At 42.8% G+C, this 21394-nt stretch overlaps 1 protein-coding gene across 1 annotated transcript in view; it reads right to left on the bottom strand.

Moving 5' to 3' along the window:
• Positions 1 to 4606: 4606 nt before the first annotated feature.
• Positions 4607 to 21394, bottom strand: part of rpa1 (replication protein A1) — a 29329-nt gene continuing 12541 nt past the window's right edge. The window contains exons 13-17 of the mRNA XM_069668603.1: positions 17805 to 17937; positions 12994 to 13170; positions 12055 to 12162; positions 11657 to 11743; positions 4607 to 5402 (exon numbers count right to left, since the gene is read on the bottom strand). Of these exons, the coding sequence (XP_069524704.1) occupies positions 5298 to 5402; positions 11657 to 11743; positions 12055 to 12162; positions 12994 to 13170; positions 17805 to 17937 (610 nt within the window). The 3' untranslated portion in view covers positions 4607 to 5297. The remainder of the gene's footprint in view (positions 5403 to 11656; positions 11744 to 12054; positions 12163 to 12993; positions 13171 to 17804; positions 17938 to 21394) is intronic.

The raw sequence follows: 21394 nt of genomic DNA, 5'->3' as shown, positions 1-21394 counted from the left end.
AGAGTGTTTTTTCAGGACTCCTCGCCCTGACAGTGACAAGGACACGCTGCACAGGAAATAACAATACAAACTCACGACGTGGCCTTATAATCTAGTGCTCGAGAAGACAAACAGAACTTTATCTATAAGCAAATCCAATTAAAGTGGAAACAGGATAGGGGCCCGAGACACATTTGTATCTACAGATTCAATCTGCACCGCTTTCCACAGGCAACAATGGATTATTACTTTATTTGATTGTAACAATTATTGTAACGATCAGCTTTCCTGCCAGACAGTTTGACTGTCAGTGCAATTTTCCTCAACCCATTTAAAGGCGGAGCACAGATCCTGCTTTCTCTCTCTCATCAGCGCAGAAAAACAGAGCCATATGCTGCATCCATGTGACCTATGTTTGGTCAACAGGTGCCCAGACTCAGAGTCTTGCACCTGCCCGAACACACGAGTAAATCAGCCGTGTAAAGAAACAAGACCCATGAATCTTTAGAAATACACAAACTGCTTACTCCCAATCTTTACAGCAGAACACAGGGTTCATCGTCCTGCCTATTTGTCTCTTGCAGGCTCTCCTTTGCTATGCTCAGCAGAGTCTCGACCTGCCGGGCTCCATAGGTCCAGAAGGACGCACCAGAAATATGCCTAAAGCAGCCAGCAGCCCGGGCATGTCCACAGATAAAGCCTTTCTGATGAATGATTACAGTAATGATTTAAATACATGCTCCTTTAAAAAGACCCTGCAGTTTGTCAAGACGCTGTCAGCACCGAGCAGTTCATAAAATCAAAGACGTAATATTACGCTGTCAGGTAGCTGCATTATGGACTCTCAGACCACATTCAATTTCTATAATGGCAGCATTACACAGTTTCCATTAATGGATGTAATTGAGTTTTCACAGGATTAACAGCTTTATTACTGAAATGACTAAACACGTGCCTTCAGCAAAGACAAGCGCCAGTCCAGGGGAATTTAATGAAGCTTGTGAGCAACATGGGAGACACTGTTGGTACATTTTTAAAACAGCATTTTTTTATTTTAGATTTAGATTTAGTTGCATTAAACCAGCATGAAAGCTGTGTTTGCACCAAAAGTGCCTTGGACTTTAAGTCCAAGAAGGTTCCTCCTTTTTGTTTGCATTTTTGCCAAGGTCTGTACTCTCCTTTTTTAAATACTGGACGACTAGAAATGCTCAGGGCTGCAAGGGCAACCCCCAAAGTCCCTGTACTTTCAGAAAGTACTACCAGAGCAGTGACCTTTAAGGGGTAAAATAAAGTCCCTGGGACTCTATAAAAACTTGAGTCTTTGCAGTGGCAATGCACCGAGTACCTCCAAAAGTCCCCTATCCCTTGGACTAAGCTGCGGTTGAAACACAGTAACAAAGTGTTTTATTTGTCGATAAAGTGTTTGCATGTAGTTGTGTTAATATTTACATCTTCTACGTTAGCAATTTATGTTATTGGACAACCCAGCTGGTATACCATCATACACCTCAACCTCATGGTGATGGGTTTAAAATGAAATCAAAAGCTTTCCAATCACAAAACCACCTGTTGAATTACTGAATACCAGAACTGATTAAAGGTGCGAGTATTCAATATTGCATATATGGAAGCAGCTTCCAAAGCTTCAGATCAACACAATAAAGGGGGATTTAAAGGGCCACTTCACGCCTTTCAACCTCAGTCCTATCATGCTACTATGGGGAGGTAATGCCATTATGGTAGGAATAAAATGCAATTTGGCTCTGTGCCTTTGGAGGACGCTATCCGCTTCTCCAATGGGCCCTGGAAAACCTGGGGTTAGAATGGCTGAAACCACGAGCTGTTTGTAGCTTTCTCTACTCAAATATTATTGCTTCTATCGATTACAGAGAACACCAGCTTTGACTGACAGCGGCTTTTTCCAGGGGCGAATTTCTCCTTTAAAGCTCAACACTGCTTGAAAAACATCGGCCAATGGGTGCTCAAACTTAGGGGTAATTGCATTTAGAATAAAATTGGTCTTATTCTTTCAGGCAGACATGAAAAATTACAAATATTTTCCCACGCCGAGGCAGAAAATGTCAAACCCATAAACTCATCAGTGGAACAGATGAGCACCGACACACCAGTGAGGCATCTGTTGATAGCAAAGCAGCAGTAAAAATGTACTATGGATAGTGTACGTTATGGAAACAGGCAGGTTTTATGCTCCTATTTTACCTGCATTTACTGCTGTAAAACATGTAATAACAGGTTTGTATTACAGTGCAATTATCCCTTTGATTGCACTTAATATTTGACATCCACACAGGTTTGGTTAATTATCAATAACCATACATTAAAAAGACATTTAGTAGAACTTCAATAAGAAATTGCTTCAATACACCTGAGCTTTTGTTTTCAGCCTGCAGTACTTGGCGATGTGATAAAAACAAACTCATAACCCCGGCAGATTACAATCACATTTATAAATCTCATGTTGTGTATGACGGTTCCAATCAGCCACGCTCACGCTGCTAATAAACACAGCAGGCGCGAACTACTCGTGAGAACCAAACACGATTCAGTCCAGTCATACAGCCAACCAATCTCAGGCAAACGAGTGTAAAAAATCAATTAGAAACGCATCACAATCTAATTTTTTACTTAACTCGAGCTGTGTAATCAGCTTAATCAAAACTACAAAACAGGTGTGAGAATTGAATTATCAAGTGACTTCACTCGAGGCTTCAACAACAGTTCCAGTTCTCCTGCTTCAAATAGAAGCTGACGGGATGCCAGATGTAAATGAGGGCAGAAAATAACTCTCCAGCCCTGACTCCCAGGGGAAACTGCTAGATTTACCCTGGCAGGAGTACAGCCTCTCCCCCTCTCTGCGCTGCTGTGTGCATCACTGAATAAAATGTTTCTGTTCAGATGGCTAAAGAGGCAACAGAACCTGTGAGGCCTTTTTCTGCTGCTGCTCTGATTGAAAGTTTGAGGCGAGAACAGGGTGAAGCATCACAGGCGACCTTTGACACCAGCGAGCACAGTAACTGACTTATGGTGTTTTAAAAGATGTATGGATGCATTGCAACACCTACGAAGACCTAGAGGAAGCACATTAATAGTTAAAATAACCCAACAGTGGCAGCAGCGAGATGTAAGGAGGCGTTCACAGACAAACCTTAAATCAATATCTCCAAGCATGGCTGGCAAAATAAAATAAACAAGTGTAACTTAGCCTTCCTTACCATTTTAATCCATCTCAGCACACTACAGGCAACAGCTGCAGCGCACAGCAGAGACGAGATGTTATCACAAGAAAAACGGGGCGGTGCAGCCTCACTGATGTTCTACTTTAATACAACATGAAAGTCAAGTTTGCAGGGGGATCTGTTGCACATCTGAGCCAAACCTGAGGAGATAGAAGGCATTGTGTACCAGCCCTTGAATAAATCCTCTGCATGTTTTCGTTTGCTTTTAATAGACACAGGTCGGTATCTATGGAGCCAGATCAGTCGCAAAAAGAATAAATGCACACAGAAGGATTCACAAATATATTTTACCATTTATATATAAATGATTCTCTTTTTTTCCTTTTATATAATGTAAAAAAAAATCCACATATAAATGATAAAAGATTCACAAATGTATTTGACGCACACACAAATATTTCTTGTTTTAAATATGTGTAAAGAAAATCCACAATTATATGCATTTGAAAGTTAACATTCAGGACATTTGTGACATTTATATAAAAAATGTTTAACCTGCATTTACGCAGCGTGTTTGGTTTGTGCGCTTCCCTCCCATTCGTGTGTGGGTATTTTGAGACTCCCCTGCCGTGGCCCCATCCACAAGTGCAACAGGGAATCATCGCTAGCCAATCAGATGTCTCCCTACTTTTCAACCAAACACATGCTGGGGGGGTTGTTGTCTTTTCAGCCAATCAAATGAGTGCACCCCCCACAGTGCTACCTTTAGCGCCAAGTGTTAGTAAGCTAACTTTACGTTAAAGCTCCTGTGAGGAACTTTCAATTTGTGTTGATTGTGGCGCCCCCTGTGGACAAAGCCGCACCTCTTACCTCTTTGCTGATTTTGTCCTGTACATGCTTAAGTGGTGTTTTTTAACAATATATCTCATCCTGCTTTCTTTAACAGTCATATGTATCACTAACTTAAAAATGTTGCCCTGGAAAATGTAAACAAAGGCAGCGTGCAGTTAATCACTGTGTCTGCCCCCCCGCCAGCAGATTCAGGCATTAAAAATAACTGTATAGAAATAATCAATCTTGTCGCTGATGGTCTGGTTTGCTTTTGTAGGTCATAAAGAGACATCAGAATTAATTTCAGTCTGTTTCATAACAAGCGAAGAACTCTGAGTGCTTGGTAACGTTTGCCCCATGGGGCTATAAAGAATGAAGTTGCCCGAGTCTATTGTTAATGTGGGTTAAATGCTATAACCCCAACTAAACTTTATTTAAAGTCATAAGTTAGATATAAATCGTGAATCCTTCTGTGTGCATTTATTGTTTTTGGACAGATCTAGCTCCATAGGTATTAGGAGCTGAAAGGGAGTGTCACACTTTGCTGTAATGTATGTCAATTAACACAAATAGACTTCTGACACACAGGTTGATTACAAATATGTTTATTCTCCAAGTTAATAATCACAAAAAAACAGAACTACAAACCATACATTTCCAAAGCACTGAAAAGATTGGCAACGCTTTGTATCAACTTAAATAGAAAGCAGTTCATTTCCCCATTAGGACTGCTCTGTGCCTCTGCGCCTGTGTATATGTGCTTATGTTTGCAAGTATATGAGAGAAAGCAGGGAGAGAGAGCGGCAGAGTAAACGGTCTTATCAGGGATGTGCAGGTCCTGCACCGCTATTCTGACTGCGAGCGTCAGAAAGTGAAAAGAGTGCTAGCTACTGTGCTGTTCTCCACAGACCCCCCCCATGACCACAGTGCGTGCAGGGACGGCTGGCTGTTTTAAGACACGCTGATGATTTCTTTTGTGGCTGACTGACCCACTCTCTGCTCTGCTTCCCACAATAACAATGAGAAAGGGAAAAATCATTGTTATGTTCACCAACAAAAAAAAAGGAAATGTTTCCAGAATGAGGTCACCAAACATTATTTCACAGAGTGAAGGTGAACGCTCACGAGTACTTTGAGGATAACTCACTCACCAGGAAGTTCAACACAAACAAAAACAAACAGAAAAACAAACTACAAACAAAACTTTCTTACATGTTTAGAGCTTTTTGTTGACTGTACAGACACAAAAAACCTGCCAAAACCAGAATACTTAACACAAACCATGAGCTCCTACTTAGAAGCCACTTTCCTTATGTTCATGATCAGCCTCTTGCTGTAGTCCTTGTGGTCGACGGGCTTCACCTCCATCACTGAAGCTTTGATCCTGGATTCATCCTATAAGACAAACAATAAAACCCATTCATGAGACGGACATTCATTACAGGCCTGCAAACTGAAGTGGGATCAAACAGGTAGATGTTGGAAAAACACCATTAACGGCTGTAAATTGGCCCATTGCATGTGTCCGCTTGGATTTCTGGTCCCTACCTTACTGTGAAGAAGTACGCAGGAGTCCAAGCTGCATCACATATGTTGCACACACACACACAATATGGCTCCTATCCGCCCCCAGTGACAAAGTAGGTTAATGGGAGGCGTTTGGACCGGGTATCTGAATTGTGTTGGCATTCAAATGAATGTTCCTCAAAAAAAGAGGCGGCTTTTAAAGCCATAACCACCTCCACAGCTGTCTAGACAGCGGAAGGTCATTTCTAGCAGGGCCATTATTCTCTGCATTTAAACAGAGGTTACACTCATTTTGTTTCCATTAATCGCCGGCAGCTGAAGCGGGTGAAATGTAAATTATCTTCCTTTGGATTTGTGCCCACACACTTTAACAATAGCCTGAGATAAATCTCTCTGCTTGTTTCGTGGGATGCAGGAGAAATATGGACATTTGATAAACAAAAACGATGAAATAACGGAACAATTCATCATTATAGTTTGACGTACAGGAGAATGAACAAGAATGAACCATCACGCTATACATCAATAACATAGATTAATGAGCCTAGTAATAAAACTTCTCATTGCACAAAGCAGATCTTTCACTTTAAGCTACTGTCTTGTGAGATAGAAAAAAGGTGCGACGAGGGAAACTGGTTAAAAACCCTCTTTTGTGCAGACGAGGGCTTGTGTGTGTGGATCCGCAGGGGCAGAGTCATTTGTTAGGAATCTGGAGACATCTTCACTGGGAGCGCTATGCAGGAATGTTTCTATGAGCTTGTTTGCACCATGGAAGTGTGAGAGTCAAACATGCACATGCAGGAACATTGTGCCACAGGTAAAGGGAAATGCATCCAATTAGTTTGGAGTGGAGGATAAAAAAAAATTATATTTGCATCGAGGGGTGGTTGATCCTTGTTCCTTTTGGTGGTATCGGAACTATTCTAGCTCTTTGCTCTATTTACAAGGTAAGGGAACACATCAATGTGTTTTCATGTACATATAAACAATTAACAATTACTTAAAACAAGTCTATTTTCTACAAAACAAAAATCTTTCTTTCCTTCTTTTTCCACACTTGGTTCAGCGACTACAAGTAGACTTGTGGGCTGCAACTGGGTTACTCGTCATTAAATGTATGTTTAACCAGCATGATCAGCCCCGTGACGGTAACTTTTGGAAACGTAACTCACGCATCTGTCTACTTCCTGTCGCCAAACGCACCTCATGCCCCGTGTGTGCAACAGGTGAAGCTGCTAAAAGTAAACACTCCGCAGCACCTCTGCTCCGTGAACGGTCCGTTCATGCAGCCACACACACACACACACTTCATGCAGAGCGGCAGGTCTCTGTGTGTTCTGCAGAAGAGATGCACTGTGTGATATCAGACGGACTTTTCCTGTAGATACGTTAAGCAAAACGTGTACGAAAAGCAAAACGTTTGTTTAGCACGGTATCGACGGTATTCCAAAATCCATGTCGTGGCAGAACATGACACCTGTGACGGTGTGACACCGGTATACCGCCCATCGCTATTTGCATTGCAGTTTACTTCATCAGTCCTACGAAGTGTGCTCCATTTAAAGCACACTTGTTCTCCCTTCTGACAAACATTAGAAGCCCGGACATTAAATAAGCACAAACTGCACTAAGGAAATCAAACCCATCACAAAACAAATGGTAGTAGATACCATAAATGTCACTTCACTCTTAAAGCATGTAAACTGTTGATATATTGATTTCATTGCGGCACAGAGGCATAAAGACTGAATTATGAACAGAGCTAATAGAGTTTGTGTTATCCTACATCCACCATACACACTGACAGTTATGTTGACTGTGGTTACAGTCGATGAGTGGGTGAGTAAGGTGTGTGTTTGAATATGTGAGCAGCCAAGTGAGGTGTCGATCCACACTTTAACAACCTGTGCTGCCCACCCTACAGACATCGACTGTGTATACACATGAGCACAGGAGGAACAACACGCACACAGGAATTTGTTCCACCGTGACCTTTTTCTAACAGCTTTAAACTTGCCAGAAACGCTTACAGCAAAGGAAACTAACCATTTCATACACGCAAAACAAGACATTTTATCTCCTACGAAACCTTTAAAAAGAGAGCAGCAGGGACGAAGAGTCGACTGTAAATCGGCACAGACGCTCCGGCAGCAGCTTGTGATGAAGAAATTTAAAATGAGTCAAATCTTCACTTTAAGTCCTTAACCTGTGTAACCTGTGTAGATCTGATGTTACACACCAGGCTACAGCTGTGCTTCTTAGCTAGCCGAGTGAACCGTGCAATTGATTTTTAGTGGACTAGGAATCCAGGAGTATTTAGGTCAACCTGTGCTGGGAACCAATTCAATGCTCGCTACACCTTCATCTGCACCATTGTCCCAGAATAGCACAAAAGACCGGGGTGTAACAACAGTGGTTTACACACAGACTTTACTTGGAACTTACTTTGCTGACCAATTTGACCAAGTTTAACATTTTTCTAATTTAACTGTCCAAGATTTACAAGGGGAACATCTCCCCCAACACACCTTCTTAAAGGGCCAGTTTACCAATTTTCAAACTCATTCCTGTCATGCTAATGCCATTAAAAATTCAATTTGGACGACACTATCCGCTTCTCCAATGGGCCCTGGAAAACCTCTGCCGTTTACGTAAAAAGCGTCATCTGGCGGAGGCCAGAGAGCTAGCTAAACTACACTTCCTCAGTCTAGGACGCCCGCCTGATGCCATGTCTCCTTCAAAATCGTCAGGTTTGAAATGAAGACTGCAGACCTGAAGATTTTTTAGACGATCCACCGGTATATTCTCGTCGTATTTCGGATTCTGTACCGCTCTGAGCCATTGCCTGCAGCGAAAATGGTAGTATTTCACTCCAGCGTCTCTCGCTGGGCCGTTCCTTTCAGAGGGAGGGGTGTAATGCATGCTGGGTGTTGTAGGAATAAAGAATGGGGGAAACCACGAGCTGTTTGTACAACTTTCTCCACAGCTATGGCACCAACTTCAAATATTACCGCTTCTATCGATTAGAGAGAACACCAGCTCTGACTGACAGTGGCTTTTTCCAGGGCAGAATTGCTCCTTTAAGGCTGTTTTAGAAGCTTGTAGAAGATGCCGATGTCATTCAGTATAACTTTTGTTTTGATCGTTTCATTAGGCTGCGTCATGAACAACAAGCCTCCTCCACACGCGGCTTTTGTGCTGTTGTGAAAAGGGAATTGCGTGGGGGAGGGGGATTCAAAGCACGAGTTGTGTTTTTTGGGCGACTTACGAAAGCATACTGCTTTAGAAGAAACTCAACAAGAGCAGGCGTATACAGGGAGGCAGAACGATGACATAAGATATAACCTACTATTGATTGATTAGGTATGTGATTTTTTCAAATGTCAGACTGTCATTTGATTATCATCACGTCGTGAGACAAACAGGCATTAAAGTGATATAATTCTCATTAACCAGCAGTTTAAAATCCAGCACATTGTTTGAAACTGGGCCTGCAGTCCTCAAGACTGAAGCTGTGCTGCAATGAAAAGCCTTCAATATTATTTTAATTTTCATCAGTGTCATCCCTTTGAGACGCTTAAATCACTTACCAGTCGAGACACAGCCCACAGGGACACTGAACCTTACACACAGGACAACAGTTTGGATATTATAGCCGCGAGCAGCCGCTCCTGGTGTCGGGCAAGTTTAAGATTTAAGACTGTCAAAGCGTCGCGTACTGAGAGGTAATATCTATAAGATTCTGTTTTGACAGCAACAACAGATTTAAAGCAATCAAGCCATTCATCCACTGACATTGTGAGAGCAACGCAATTACCTGCTCAGAATATCAAAGTTGTATCAATACTTTGAATGCCAAGATGGAACTTTGAAATTGATTTGTGTGGAAATAATTATGCATAAAGCCCAGATGAGCCAACTGCACATCACACTTGTTTAGATGAACACACTGTAATTAATCATGTGTGTTAGGATTTTATAGCATGGAGTATTTTGGTTCTCAATGACACAGCACACTCATCCATTAAAGGGTTTTCTGCTTATTTTGCCAGAATGAGATTAATCAAAGCTCAACAAACTTGGAGTTTCACTTGAATCGTTAATAGCCAACTAGGCTTCTTCCAATATGTCTTACTTCTGCTTATACATTCTCCTTTCCCACCGAAATTAGTGCATTGACGTGGGTTTTTCAGTCCCGGGAAGACCCGCTTATAAAAGCCGATTGTCTCTTTTCCCACTGCCAGTGAAGTACACTCCTTTTTGCCTCTTTTCTGCTGCGCCACCGTCTGACGTCACAAACGCGCCCAAAACAGGGTTAGTAAACAGTGAAGATGATACGGTGGTTAGGACTTTATTGTATCTATTACTCATTCGGTGTAGTTATCAAACTTGGCACCGACTAAATTGGAACGATGTTCGAGCACTGTTTGGACGGAGACGGGTGGAATTTGTAGCTGAGATGATGAGGAGTCGCAGAAGTTACAGACGGAGCATAGCGTTGCGCCGGAAAGGGGGCGGAGATTAGCGTGTCGACATGGGTTTTGTGTGCCCAACAATGCCGATCGGAGCCGACGCCATAATAACCCGGGTCTACTGCAGAGTTATTTGACCCGGTCATAATGCCGATTGTAACCTTTCCCACGAAGCAAAAAAGCTGGGTGTTAGCGGGTTTTCTGACCAGTGGGAAAGCGGCTTAAGAAAGTTATGGTTGGTTGAATGTTGGTCAATTGTAATGCTGAGCATCACAACAGTTTAATTTTAATACATCATTGTCATTGTTTCAATAATCATTGTCTTGTATGTCAGATAGTGATGCTTGTTGGCTGTAATTGTGTCATAATATGAAAAGGGCTGAATCTCTAACCCTAACCCTGTTTTTGCTATTAATCTATTAATTATTTTTTAGATTACTAGCTGGTACTAACTAGTTTGAAATGTCATAATACGTGAAACATGCTCACACATTTTAATGTCTTTAGATAGGTTGTTTTGTTGTATTCACTGAGAAAGACGCATCAAAACCAAGAGAAAATGTTGTTAATGTGCTCTATAAAAAATGTTTTTACACTTCATACATTATGTATTCACCTTATAATTGAGTTATTATATCAGCTTTAACACTGCATGCATATGGCTAATAATCTTAAGCATACATTTTCCACGTCAGGTATACCCAGGGTGACCTTTAAATGTGTTTTAATGTAATTATAAAGGGTAATTTCATCACACTCATGTAACTGCTGCAGCTTCTTCTTTGAATAACAAATGAGGATAATTTCCTCGACTGCTTTGATAAATCTCGTTAGAGACTTCCATCAATGCTCATCCTTCACTATTATGCAGGATGGATGTGCGTCATTAACTGTTAGGGGCCTGTTAACTCCCACATCAAGCATGTACAACATTGTGCACATGACAACATGTGACAGCATGGCACAATGGCTGGCTTGTAGCATTGAGAGGGGAGAAACACACTGAAAGAGAGGTTGCAGGTGTCTCTGTTGAAGGAATATGGGGCTTGGAGGCAGCAGCCAATACATGGTTGTAGCAGTGCCATTGGCAGCGGTGACGCTGAGCTGAATGCGACAGACACAGTGGCCTCTTCTGTGTGTTGAAGGCGGATGCAGCCTCTGGCTCGGCTCCAGACTTCCTGCTCAGAGTCCCAGCCCAATCAATTCTTTTATGTGCTTCCCTAAAAAAACAAACCTCTATCTGTGTGGCCTACAGGAAATAGTGACCGCGACTAATCTGTGTGTGCGCCCTCTCACAAAGCCACTGAAAATGAGCAGCAGTCTTGGACAAACACTCAGTTTTTTTTAAAGATGGTTCTGTCAGTCAAAATGAAAGCGGGGCAGTTTTGTTCATGAATGGGAAAGCTATCAAAAAGGAAAACACAAACAGGTAAAGCATAAAGAAGCGGTTTACGTGCTGTGCATTTTCAGCTTACAAAGCAGTGACGGCGGTTTGGCGGATTGAGGCTGCATCATTTTTTTCCTCCCAGCATTTAACACAGGCATATTTTCTATTTTATGCAGCAATATGGTCCGCCTACAAAGCATGCTGCGATGACAACAACCCCGCAGGCATATCATCGGACTAATTAGCATCCCTTCTTTACTTACGTTGTACGTTTCCAGCTTCACCCTGCTGCGGAAGACGAATGTGTTGAAGTTGGCTTGCTGGAAGACCTCGTCAAAGGCAGCTTCGTTCTGAAATTAAACATTTGATTGGCTCAATTGGAAGAGGAACACGTATTCTTTTAATCATATGCTAGTTTCATCACGGTCTCTGGTGCAAAATAAAGCAAGTGTCTGATAACAGAAAATCACAGGAGGCATTTTTCATTGTTCAAAGTAATTATGCCTGGAAGAAACAAAGCACAGTGGGTGTCTTTAACAGGAATCTGTCTATGCAGGCGAGCGTGTGAGTGTGCATGTTTGGCAGAAACAAAGCCTGAGGTTTAGCTCTTGCCCTGGCCATTTCCTGAGGCAGGTATTATATTCTGGAAGGGGAGTCTCACCGAGTCCTTGAGCTGCCCCAGGTAAGCTGCGTTTTGGCCGAGGATGGCCTCTGCACTCTCCTGGAAGCAAGTCACCCACTGGTTGTCCCCATAATCTGCGATGTTGGCCTGTTGGATAAAAGGGGACAACAAAAGGTAAGAGAAGACAGAAAGAAAACTCAGATCCATACACAAGTAAATATCAAAGGAAGTTCGGCATGTAGGCTTAACAGATCTCTGCTCTTTAAAAATCCTAACATCCTGTAATTAGCCGATATGCTGCTGGTAAACCTGGCAAACATGCAGGAGTCACTGTGTGCTTGTGATACATACAGTGGAGGCAAATTCACAGCTTATGCTCCAGCTTGTGAGGGAAAACAATATGTTGACTGGTGAAAGCTACAAAACAAAAGCCGCTCATTTCAGATGTCTGGCAACTGCTCTGTTGCTGACTAAGAGTTATTGAATTCAATGTTGTTGTTCTTTTAAACAACATTTGTGTGCAAACCAGCTGAGCTGCAGAACGTCCTGTATTTGTGTTCATCGCTGCACTCTGCTGCCTCTTTAAAATGACTAACGGTACAGAACGGAAAGAAGCAGAAATTAAATAGCTATAGCTCTTATTTAAACACACAAGCAAAAATGTGCTTTAAAAAAGGTCTCTAAATTTAACTGCAAAGAGCAGATTGGGGCCAATGTTGAACCACAGGGAGTGGGCCATTAGTGGAGAGAGCTGCTTGAGTCTTGGGAGGCAAAAAGATGAATTAGGAACGCAAGTCAGGAGAGGAAAAAAAAAAGAAATGGGAAAGGAAATGATGATACCCACAGCCTCAGCAGGACGAGGACTACGCAGGAATTTTCAGATTTGCGCATTAGCATATGTGCTTGTGTGCGAGTGCATGTGTGGCACATCTGAAAAAGACTCAGAAGTTTTAGGAAAGCCGGTGCCGAGTTACTTACAGAAAGGATGAGGCGGTACTTGAAGTTGGGGAACTCTTTGTCGCACTTTTCACAGCGGAACATGCCATTCTGTTGATCTACCACTTTCTTGTTGCAGTCTTGGCTGGGACAGGCCTGGTAAAGGCAGTTCTCCTTGCGCAGGTACACTATGGTAGCAATGCACGTGTAGTAGTCGGCCTGAAAGGGAAAAAACAACAACAAACGTATTACTGCATGTTTTCTCCCCCCCGACCTTTGTGTTTCGTATGTCTACTGTGGAAAAACTTGAATAAAACAGCAGGAAATTAACATGAACATGACGTTTCAAGGAGCATACAGTGGTGTATGAACAGTCAGAAAGCAATGCTGCACAGGTTACACTCCCAGCTGAAATCCTAAATGGCTCTGACACAAATGCAAACTAAATCTGTAGCTGCTGCTTTTGTGGGCAAGAGGCAAAGTTTGGGAACCTGCTGCACATAAACAGCCTTCAGGGAAACTTCCTAGTCAACATGGAAAACACCGCAGTAAGTGACACGAGTTTCCCATTGGATAGACGCTGATGAATACAAATAGAAAAGTTTTGACATGTTTGCAGATGAGTCACGTCGTGTCATCTCGTCTGGAAGGGTTCCCTCACGCAGGACAGGCCCTAATGCACAAGACAGATAGTTGTCGCAGAGTAACAACTGATTGTTTTGGACAGTCACCCACCCCCACCCCCCCCCTCCTCCTCCTACTGACATCAGTATTGGCTGTGACAACAGAGAGGACACAAGGGCCCTGCACGCTTTGATAAAGGCTAAGCGTGCTTGTTTAGTGTCAGGGAGTGGAGCAGCAGGCCCGTCACCTTGGAGCCATAACATCCAAGTACATCAGCCAATCATTAACAGCACTATGTACATTTTAAAATTCAGTGTATAAGGCGCACTTGTAATACATTTTTTCATCTAAAGAGTGGGCTGCGTCCTGTATACCAGTGTGACCAATGTACCAGTATAAAATGCAGAGATGTTATTGTGTTGCTGTATTTTACTCAGACGATTGTGCAACCCGGTGACGTCACGCCTCCGCATTAAACGGTTTCTGGGACCAAGCTGCTACAACGTCTGCCATCTACAGTATGCCGCGAGGAAAACTAACTTTATTGTTGCTAATGCTTCACGTTATGGATGGTCACGGACATGCACCGTCATGATCGCCATTGCAGCTGCCACCCTCACAACAATCACCGTTACCGAACCGCACCGGTAGCTAGCAGGATCGCAAACTCGACATGGCAGAAACAGATGATCGGCTGTAATTTGTGTGTTTTGAATGCGTTTTAAATGAAAATAAATAGAAAGTGTTGAAATAACTTGTCTACACGTTTTTTTATTAGGGCCGATATTCGGCATTTTGACGCATATCGGCATCGGCCTTTTTTTTTTTTTTTTTTTTATAAAATCTGACGGCCGATAAGAGTTCATTTCTTTGCAAATTTTATTTAACTTTGTTTTATTTACTTTATAAAACTTCAGGAAGTTATTTATTTATTTATTTAAATTTTCAGTTAACTTTATAAGAGATGCTGCTGACCCTGGGAACTCCCTGCGCTTTTTGTTTGTTATACAAATATAAAACATATGCTTAAAGGCATTTAAACCAAGTTAAGTGTTGGAGTTTGTATTATTCAAAATTTTGACGCCAATATTTTAACTTTTACTGCAAATGAATATCGGCTCCAAATATCGGTTATCGGCCTCCTTGACTACTAATAATCGGTATCGGTATCGGCCCTAAAAAAACCATATCGGTCCATCTCTAGTTTTTATTAATAAATAGCTATAGAAAACCTTTCTCCCTCTGGGTTCCCCACAAAAACAGACTGCGTCTTATATTCCGGTGTAACTCATATTCTGGATTTTACGATAGTTAGTCTTAGTTTCTCCAAAGGATTGAAACAGAAAAAAAACTGGCATGTTCTGAAAAATGTCGATGCATTTTCTAAATAGTTTAGTAACCTGTGTATTTAAAAATGACTCCAGTTGTCCAGTCAAGAGATGACTTGCCGATGGCTACACTGAGCTGTCTATACTCATGTTTTCACATTTGCCACAGATACAGAAAAGCCACAATTTAGTCAACAAAACATCTCCCTAAAGTACAATAAAAATCAATACCGTCCTCTCCCTCTTCAAAACACTGACCATTGAGTCAGTTCAACCCCAATTAACTTCCACAACAGGACAATTGATGTTCCGTGTCACTTTGGATAAATAAAACAGCCCTTAAGAGAGTGGTAAGTGACAGCAACAAAATAAGAGAAAATCATCCTGCTCCAAACAAAGAGAGCCGCTGGCTATGCTTTTTTAATTACCGTTTTGATTTACTAAACACAACCCAGACATCAACCTCTGCTGCATTTCAAAAAGAGGTCCAATTAATCAAGTAAACACCTCTTCAAGTAGCCTGTGACTGAGCGCGGCTGCCGCAGTGGGAAGCCGACAGAAGAACTTGTTTCTCGCCTCTGTCATAAGCTTTTACAAATGCAGTTTCAAGCCAACAAGGGGGAGGGCGACCACTTACTGTCAGCGAGGGCACAGGAGCAATGTGGAAACTGGAGATTGTGACACAAAGACTTTGTGACAGGGACAATTAATTGCAACAGACTTTGCTTAGAGGGGGTCTGGAGAGGCCTGACCCCCATGCCCTGGAGTATGGGACGTCTCGGAGGGATTGAGGGCAGCTTCGGCACAGGTCCTTTGTCAGTACCGGGGCCTCATCAAATGCCATGCTGAGGAGGAGCAAGAGCCTCCATATAGCCCAGGGTGAAATCTTTCCCCCTGAACAGCAGGGAGCTAATGCCAGGAGAAGCACCTCCACCTGACAGGAGGCTAATGGTCCCGGGCAGGATTTGGGGGTGTGGAATTTCAGGGAGAAGAAATAGATGCGGCTGCTTAAGCTGCATTGTAAAGCTCCAGATGATAGAACCGCTGAAGTGGCTCCACTAAAAGAGGCATAAGGAGGAGCAATAAGCCTTTTACTATCTGTGACCGGGAATCCTGCAGTCCTGGCCGTAGAGGAGAATTATGAGGACATCAGAGGTAGGACACGGTCAAAACGTATATTTCACTTTATTTGACTTATGGACAATCGCTTTTCCTTTTTAATCTTTTTATTCTTCTCGTTCTCTTCATTTTTAAAGGGAATTTTGGGCCCTCAGTTCTTGTCTTTTCAAGCCAGAGGAGAAATCTTGGTGCCCTGTCATAATCGCATCCATCTATTAATTGTCCTAGTGGGATATTTTCTTCACACTGTGATGATTACTAATGGGCAGAGCATGTTAAATTATGGTAAATTGGACAAGTTAAGATCTCTGCGCAGGTCCCATTATCCACTCTACACTGTTTATACACTTCTGCAGGCACTTTTCAGCTCATCTTTAAAAAGGGCCAGTTTGCCAATTTTCAACCTCAGTCCTATCATGCTATTATAGGGAGCTAATGTCGTTATGGTAGGGGGAAAAAAGATGCAATTTTGCTCAGTGCCTTTGGAGGACGCTTTCCACTTCTCCAATGAGCCCTGGACAACCTCGGCCAGGGAGCCTGCTAAACTACACTTCCTCACTCTAGGACACCCCCGCTCCGATGTCTGCAGTGTTAAGTTGAAAAAACAGAGTAAGATGTAATCATTTGTTCTCAGAGGAGCCTTAAAACGCCGCCTGCTGTCCCGTTTTCCCTCCCAGACATTCCACATTGATAACCGAGTCACGTCTCATTCATAATCGTCAGGTTTGAAATGTAGACTGAAGTGCCGAAGAGTATGACCGTCGTATTTGACCCATTGCCTGCAGCGAAAACGGTAGTATTTTTATTTATTCATTTATTTTATTTGCACATATACACGCATACGGAAAAAAGACGATAACAATTTAGTAAAAAGATGAACATTGTGCCGGAGAGGTTAGAAGCCAAAAAAGGCTTGTGAAGATACCTCCCCCAGTAAATATCAATAAAACATAAAGATTTCCCAGCAATATTGTGAGACTAAGCAGTAGTAATACAACATTATTCAAGATATACTGACTTGACTGAAGATTATTTTTCACTCCAGCGTCTCTCGCTGGGCCGTTCCCTTCAGGGGGAGGGGCCTTTTTTAATGCACGCTGGGTGTTATAGGAATGTAGAATGGGCGAAACCACGAGCTGTTTGTACAACTTTCTCCACAGCTATGGCGCCAATTTCAAATATTATTGCTTCTATCGATTACAGAGAACACCAGCTTTGACTGACAGTGGCTTTTTCCAGGGAGAATTACTCCAAAAAGGGGTGGATACTAAAGAACACACATTATTTTACTTATCTGAGGCGATTTATTTTATTACAGTGGGCAAAGAGTAGAGCCTATGTAATCTTGGTAATCAATACCAGAGATAAATGTGACTTTGACCATGAACATGCTCGCAGACAGATAGAGGGCGCCCACAATACAGGGGATTAATGAGCAGAAGAACATCAGGAACCTTAGCGCTGGTGGTGGTGCAGGGATTTTATGAGTCAGTGATTATGAAGATTCATCATGCTGACTCTCTGCTGAAAGCACCTTTTGCAACACAGAGCTGAAAGTGACAAGGTTACAGTGTGGCAACACTATATAGAGCTGCGAGAAGCACCGTGCAGAAATGCAGCTCGACTGCGGCCACTTTCATATTTGTTGTTTGGGATTCAACGCCTGCCTTTCAGTTTGTCCTTGAATCTGTTCAAAGAATCAGCCTTGAATAACAATGTGTCCGGGGGTTACCGTATCTTCAATGTTTGAGTGCGCCAAAGCCGAGCGGATCACGTGTTTACCTTGTCTCCGTGTCCCAGGTGCTCAGTCTTAACGTCAGACAGAGTCTTCCAGTTGGTGTTTCCTCCTCCGCCGCCGCCACCTTTAGCCTCCGTCACAGACTGTCCCTCCACAGCATGACCCTCCTTGTCGTACCTGTGTGAAAGAGGGAGAATACCGGTCACTGCTGTCAAATAACTGAGATCTTCATTTCCCTTCATTTCTTTTATCTCAGTCGATTAATTCATTAGCTAAGTTATGGTTTCAGCTACCTTTTTCCTACATAAAACTTCCACATGAGAGATTCCTGTTAGTATACTGAGTCCTACTCTTGGACTGCAGCTTTACTCATTTTTAATCCGAACCAAAGCTGGAGACACAATACAATGTTGTTCACATGGCTGTCCACAGACTGCATGATGTCCATTTAACAGTTAGCCGAGAAAAAAAAAAAAAAAAAATCCTGTTCGACCCACAGCATCCATTTGTGTTTGACAAAGCAGGGACGGCTCAGCTGAGAGCAAGGCAAGCTGAGAGGCTTGTGAAATGAATCAACAGCAGAGGGACAGATGAGCTGGCCAGGGTCAGGGCTGTTACAGTGATATAAGAAACCCATTTTCGCCCAATGTTCCCTGTAATTCAGGGAAGACAATAGTAGGAAGAAGAGGGACAGTAGGGCGGAAGGAGAAGAAAGATAGGTGGAAGTAAAAATGCAGGTGTGTGAGGGGGAAGGGGGGGGGGATACCAGTTTAAAATGGTCCCTGAGATCAATAGAGCTTACTAATCTGTTGGCCACAAGGCAGAGGGGTGCACAATGGGAGGTCAGATTATAAATACAGCTAGAGCACGCCTTGCTCCTGGAGGCGTGACTAATTGAAAATATCCCCATTAACGGCTCAGACTGTGGCCGGAGCAACACACAGGCTGCCAATTTCCCACTCCTCTTGACAAATGTGAGCAATTCTTTACAGTGGCACCAGATTCCTCAATAGAGTACCTGCGCTGCTCTGCTCGAATTGCGCCTCCACCTCGTTAGGAGCTCGCAAAAAGATACTCTGACAGATCCGCTTTCAGTCACGGCTCAACATCGCTGCTAAGACAGATGTTCAACAAAGAAGAAAGATCGAGTGACAACATGGCTGAGATGATTAAAAATGCATCACACTTTTAGAAGATAAGACTGCAGATGAGTGAAGTGGCGGTGTCTCGTGGCTGCTCTGGACATCTGATTTGACAGTCACCCAAAAGGATTGTTAAACGCTCAACAAGATCCCACCAGTTTTAAAGCTGCTGCTGTTTTTATCGTACAGACAGCGAGGAGCACAGGAAACAGAAACGGCACAGCAGACAGTGATCGTGATGAAGGAGACGAAAGAACATGGCAAATTAGATTTGGCAGAAAATGTGCAACAGCCAACTGAAAGCAGGCAGATCCCAGTTTGGAGCGGCGTGGAGTAAGAAGACTGAAGCAGATGACTGGAGGTTGGCAGACATGCATGTGCATGACACAGACATGTCAAATCTCAGTGTGTCAATGAACAAGGACAGGAAAGGAGCAGAGGCGTGTCAGGGGAAGAGGCATGAGGGGATGATGGGAAAGTCTCAGTAAGCAGTGCTCGGAGCTTCAAGCTAAGACTGTAAAGCCTGCGCGGAGAGGAGCAAGCACACCACAAACACGATTACTCCATGTTGTGTGTTACATGGTGTTAGCTACATCAGCTGTAGTGAGGGGCATGTGGTACCACACTGAGCTACCACTAACTTAGTGGTATCTTAGTGAGTTGTCACTGTACAGTGCTCTACAGAGTAAGTATATTGTGAAAAACAGAACAAGGTATCGCTATGCAGTATGCAGTATGCAGTAAAGCAAACTGACCTCCCAGCTCACCTGTTCTTTTCCTCTAAATTATCTTGGCCTCAGTGCAGCTGTTCAAATCGAGGATCACAGTGTGGCATCTTTCAACAAAACATCTCGATTAAAGGGGACATATTTTAGTGTTTTTCAAAGCCTTTCCTTCCTCCTGAAATGAACAAGCTGTTCTGCCATTCAAAGGTCAGACCTTATCAATGATTGGCTGACAGTATTTGGAGTGACCACGTTGCCCCTTCCCCACGTGTGCCATCCCAAGTGGGGAAGCGGCCGCACTGCACCGTCACTCCAAAGATGTAGAAAACATGGCTGCTCTAGGATCGGTTATTCTGCCTTATATGTACGAGACAGAATCGGACCCTGAGTGGGAGGACGATACACCGGAGCAAGTGCAGCAACCCAGGAGTTCCCAGGAGGTATCGGAATGGCAAGTTGAAATCTTGACAACGACTTGACCAGTGCAAGAAGGCAGCCTGAGGTGAATGACGGTGAATGATGATTGGTCGATTTCACCGAAAGCAGGTTCTATGTAGAAACCGGCAGCTGTTCTGAACGGCCCATTTCAGAGGCGACCTTTTTAAAAATGTCATTCTGGAAAAACACGCAATTATGCAGTTTCCACTGTGAACAATAAACACCCAAAAATTTGAAACCCATGCAGCATGTGAGAATATCCATTCAAAAGATACGTCCCTTTTAAAAGCTTGCATCAGAATATTTTAAATGACAAAAGCACTGATATGGAATTATACAAGTTTAAAAAATAGAAAAAAACAGAGCTGCAACTTATTGATCATTTTCTCGATCAATAAACTGTCTATAAAATGTCATCTGTATTGTCCCAGAGCCCAACTACAAGTATCCAAAGTGCCCGTTTTATCCCACCAACTATCCAAACAATATTTAGTTATTCAGCTTTCTTTCAAAAACATGCAGTAAGTCAGGTACTAACTCAGTTAAGCTGCCAACATAATTACTGCCATAACTACACGCCTGTTCATGAGGCTTCAGTCATCATAAGGCAGACAGAGAAAATGTCAGCCTGGACTTGTGCGACTGAATAAGTCTGTAGTAAATGTCTGAGGTTGACGGCATCAGGCACTGAGACATAAACATGACAAATAGTAGTTGAGAGAACAGCGGCTGCCCTGCCTGGCATTATGGGAGAAGGCAGCATGACCGTCTCTAAATGTGCTGTTGCCACCTAATGGACAACTGCATTTGCACAGTTAAATGGATTGAAGTGCAAATGTGAAATCAGATTTTTACACAGCTCAATTTTACAAATTGATTATACATTAATGCCAAGTTGCTAACTTAATATCAAAGAGTGTGAGGGCAGATAACTCGGCACAAAGGCTCCAGATGAACCTAAGATCAAGAGAATTAGTGCACCGGGCAGCATTCTTATTTACAAGCACACTGGAAAGTGCTGAGCTGCACCACTAACACTCTACATTATTCTGAGTTAACAGCACACCAAGGATAGACTATTCATTTGTGGAAGTCCCAAAGGTCTGCGCCAAAACACAATCAAATTAAGACGCCTCCACAAGAGTAAAACAATGATGTTTCAGCAGCCTTGGCTGAACCGTAAAGGCAAATCTTAGGCTGCCGGAAGCTTTTTTCTTTGGGTTCTTTGGTGCAAAATTAAAAATCATTATCAAAAGATTCATTCAGAGTGTAATTGATTTGCTTCCTTGTTCTGTTTTCCATAATTCACATCTTGGCTTACAGAAGAAC

Source organism: Semicossyphus pulcher, unplaced genomic scaffold (genome assembly GCF_022749685.1).
Source record: "Semicossyphus pulcher isolate SPU_LCO1_2020_fin unplaced genomic scaffold, fSemPul1.0.p SCAF_19, whole genome shotgun sequence".
Classification (NCBI taxonomy): domain Eukaryota; kingdom Metazoa; phylum Chordata; class Actinopteri; order Labriformes; family Labridae; genus Semicossyphus; species Semicossyphus pulcher.
The sequence above is the reverse complement of the archived record's forward strand: the minus strand, read 5'-3'. Positions and strand labels throughout refer to the sequence as shown.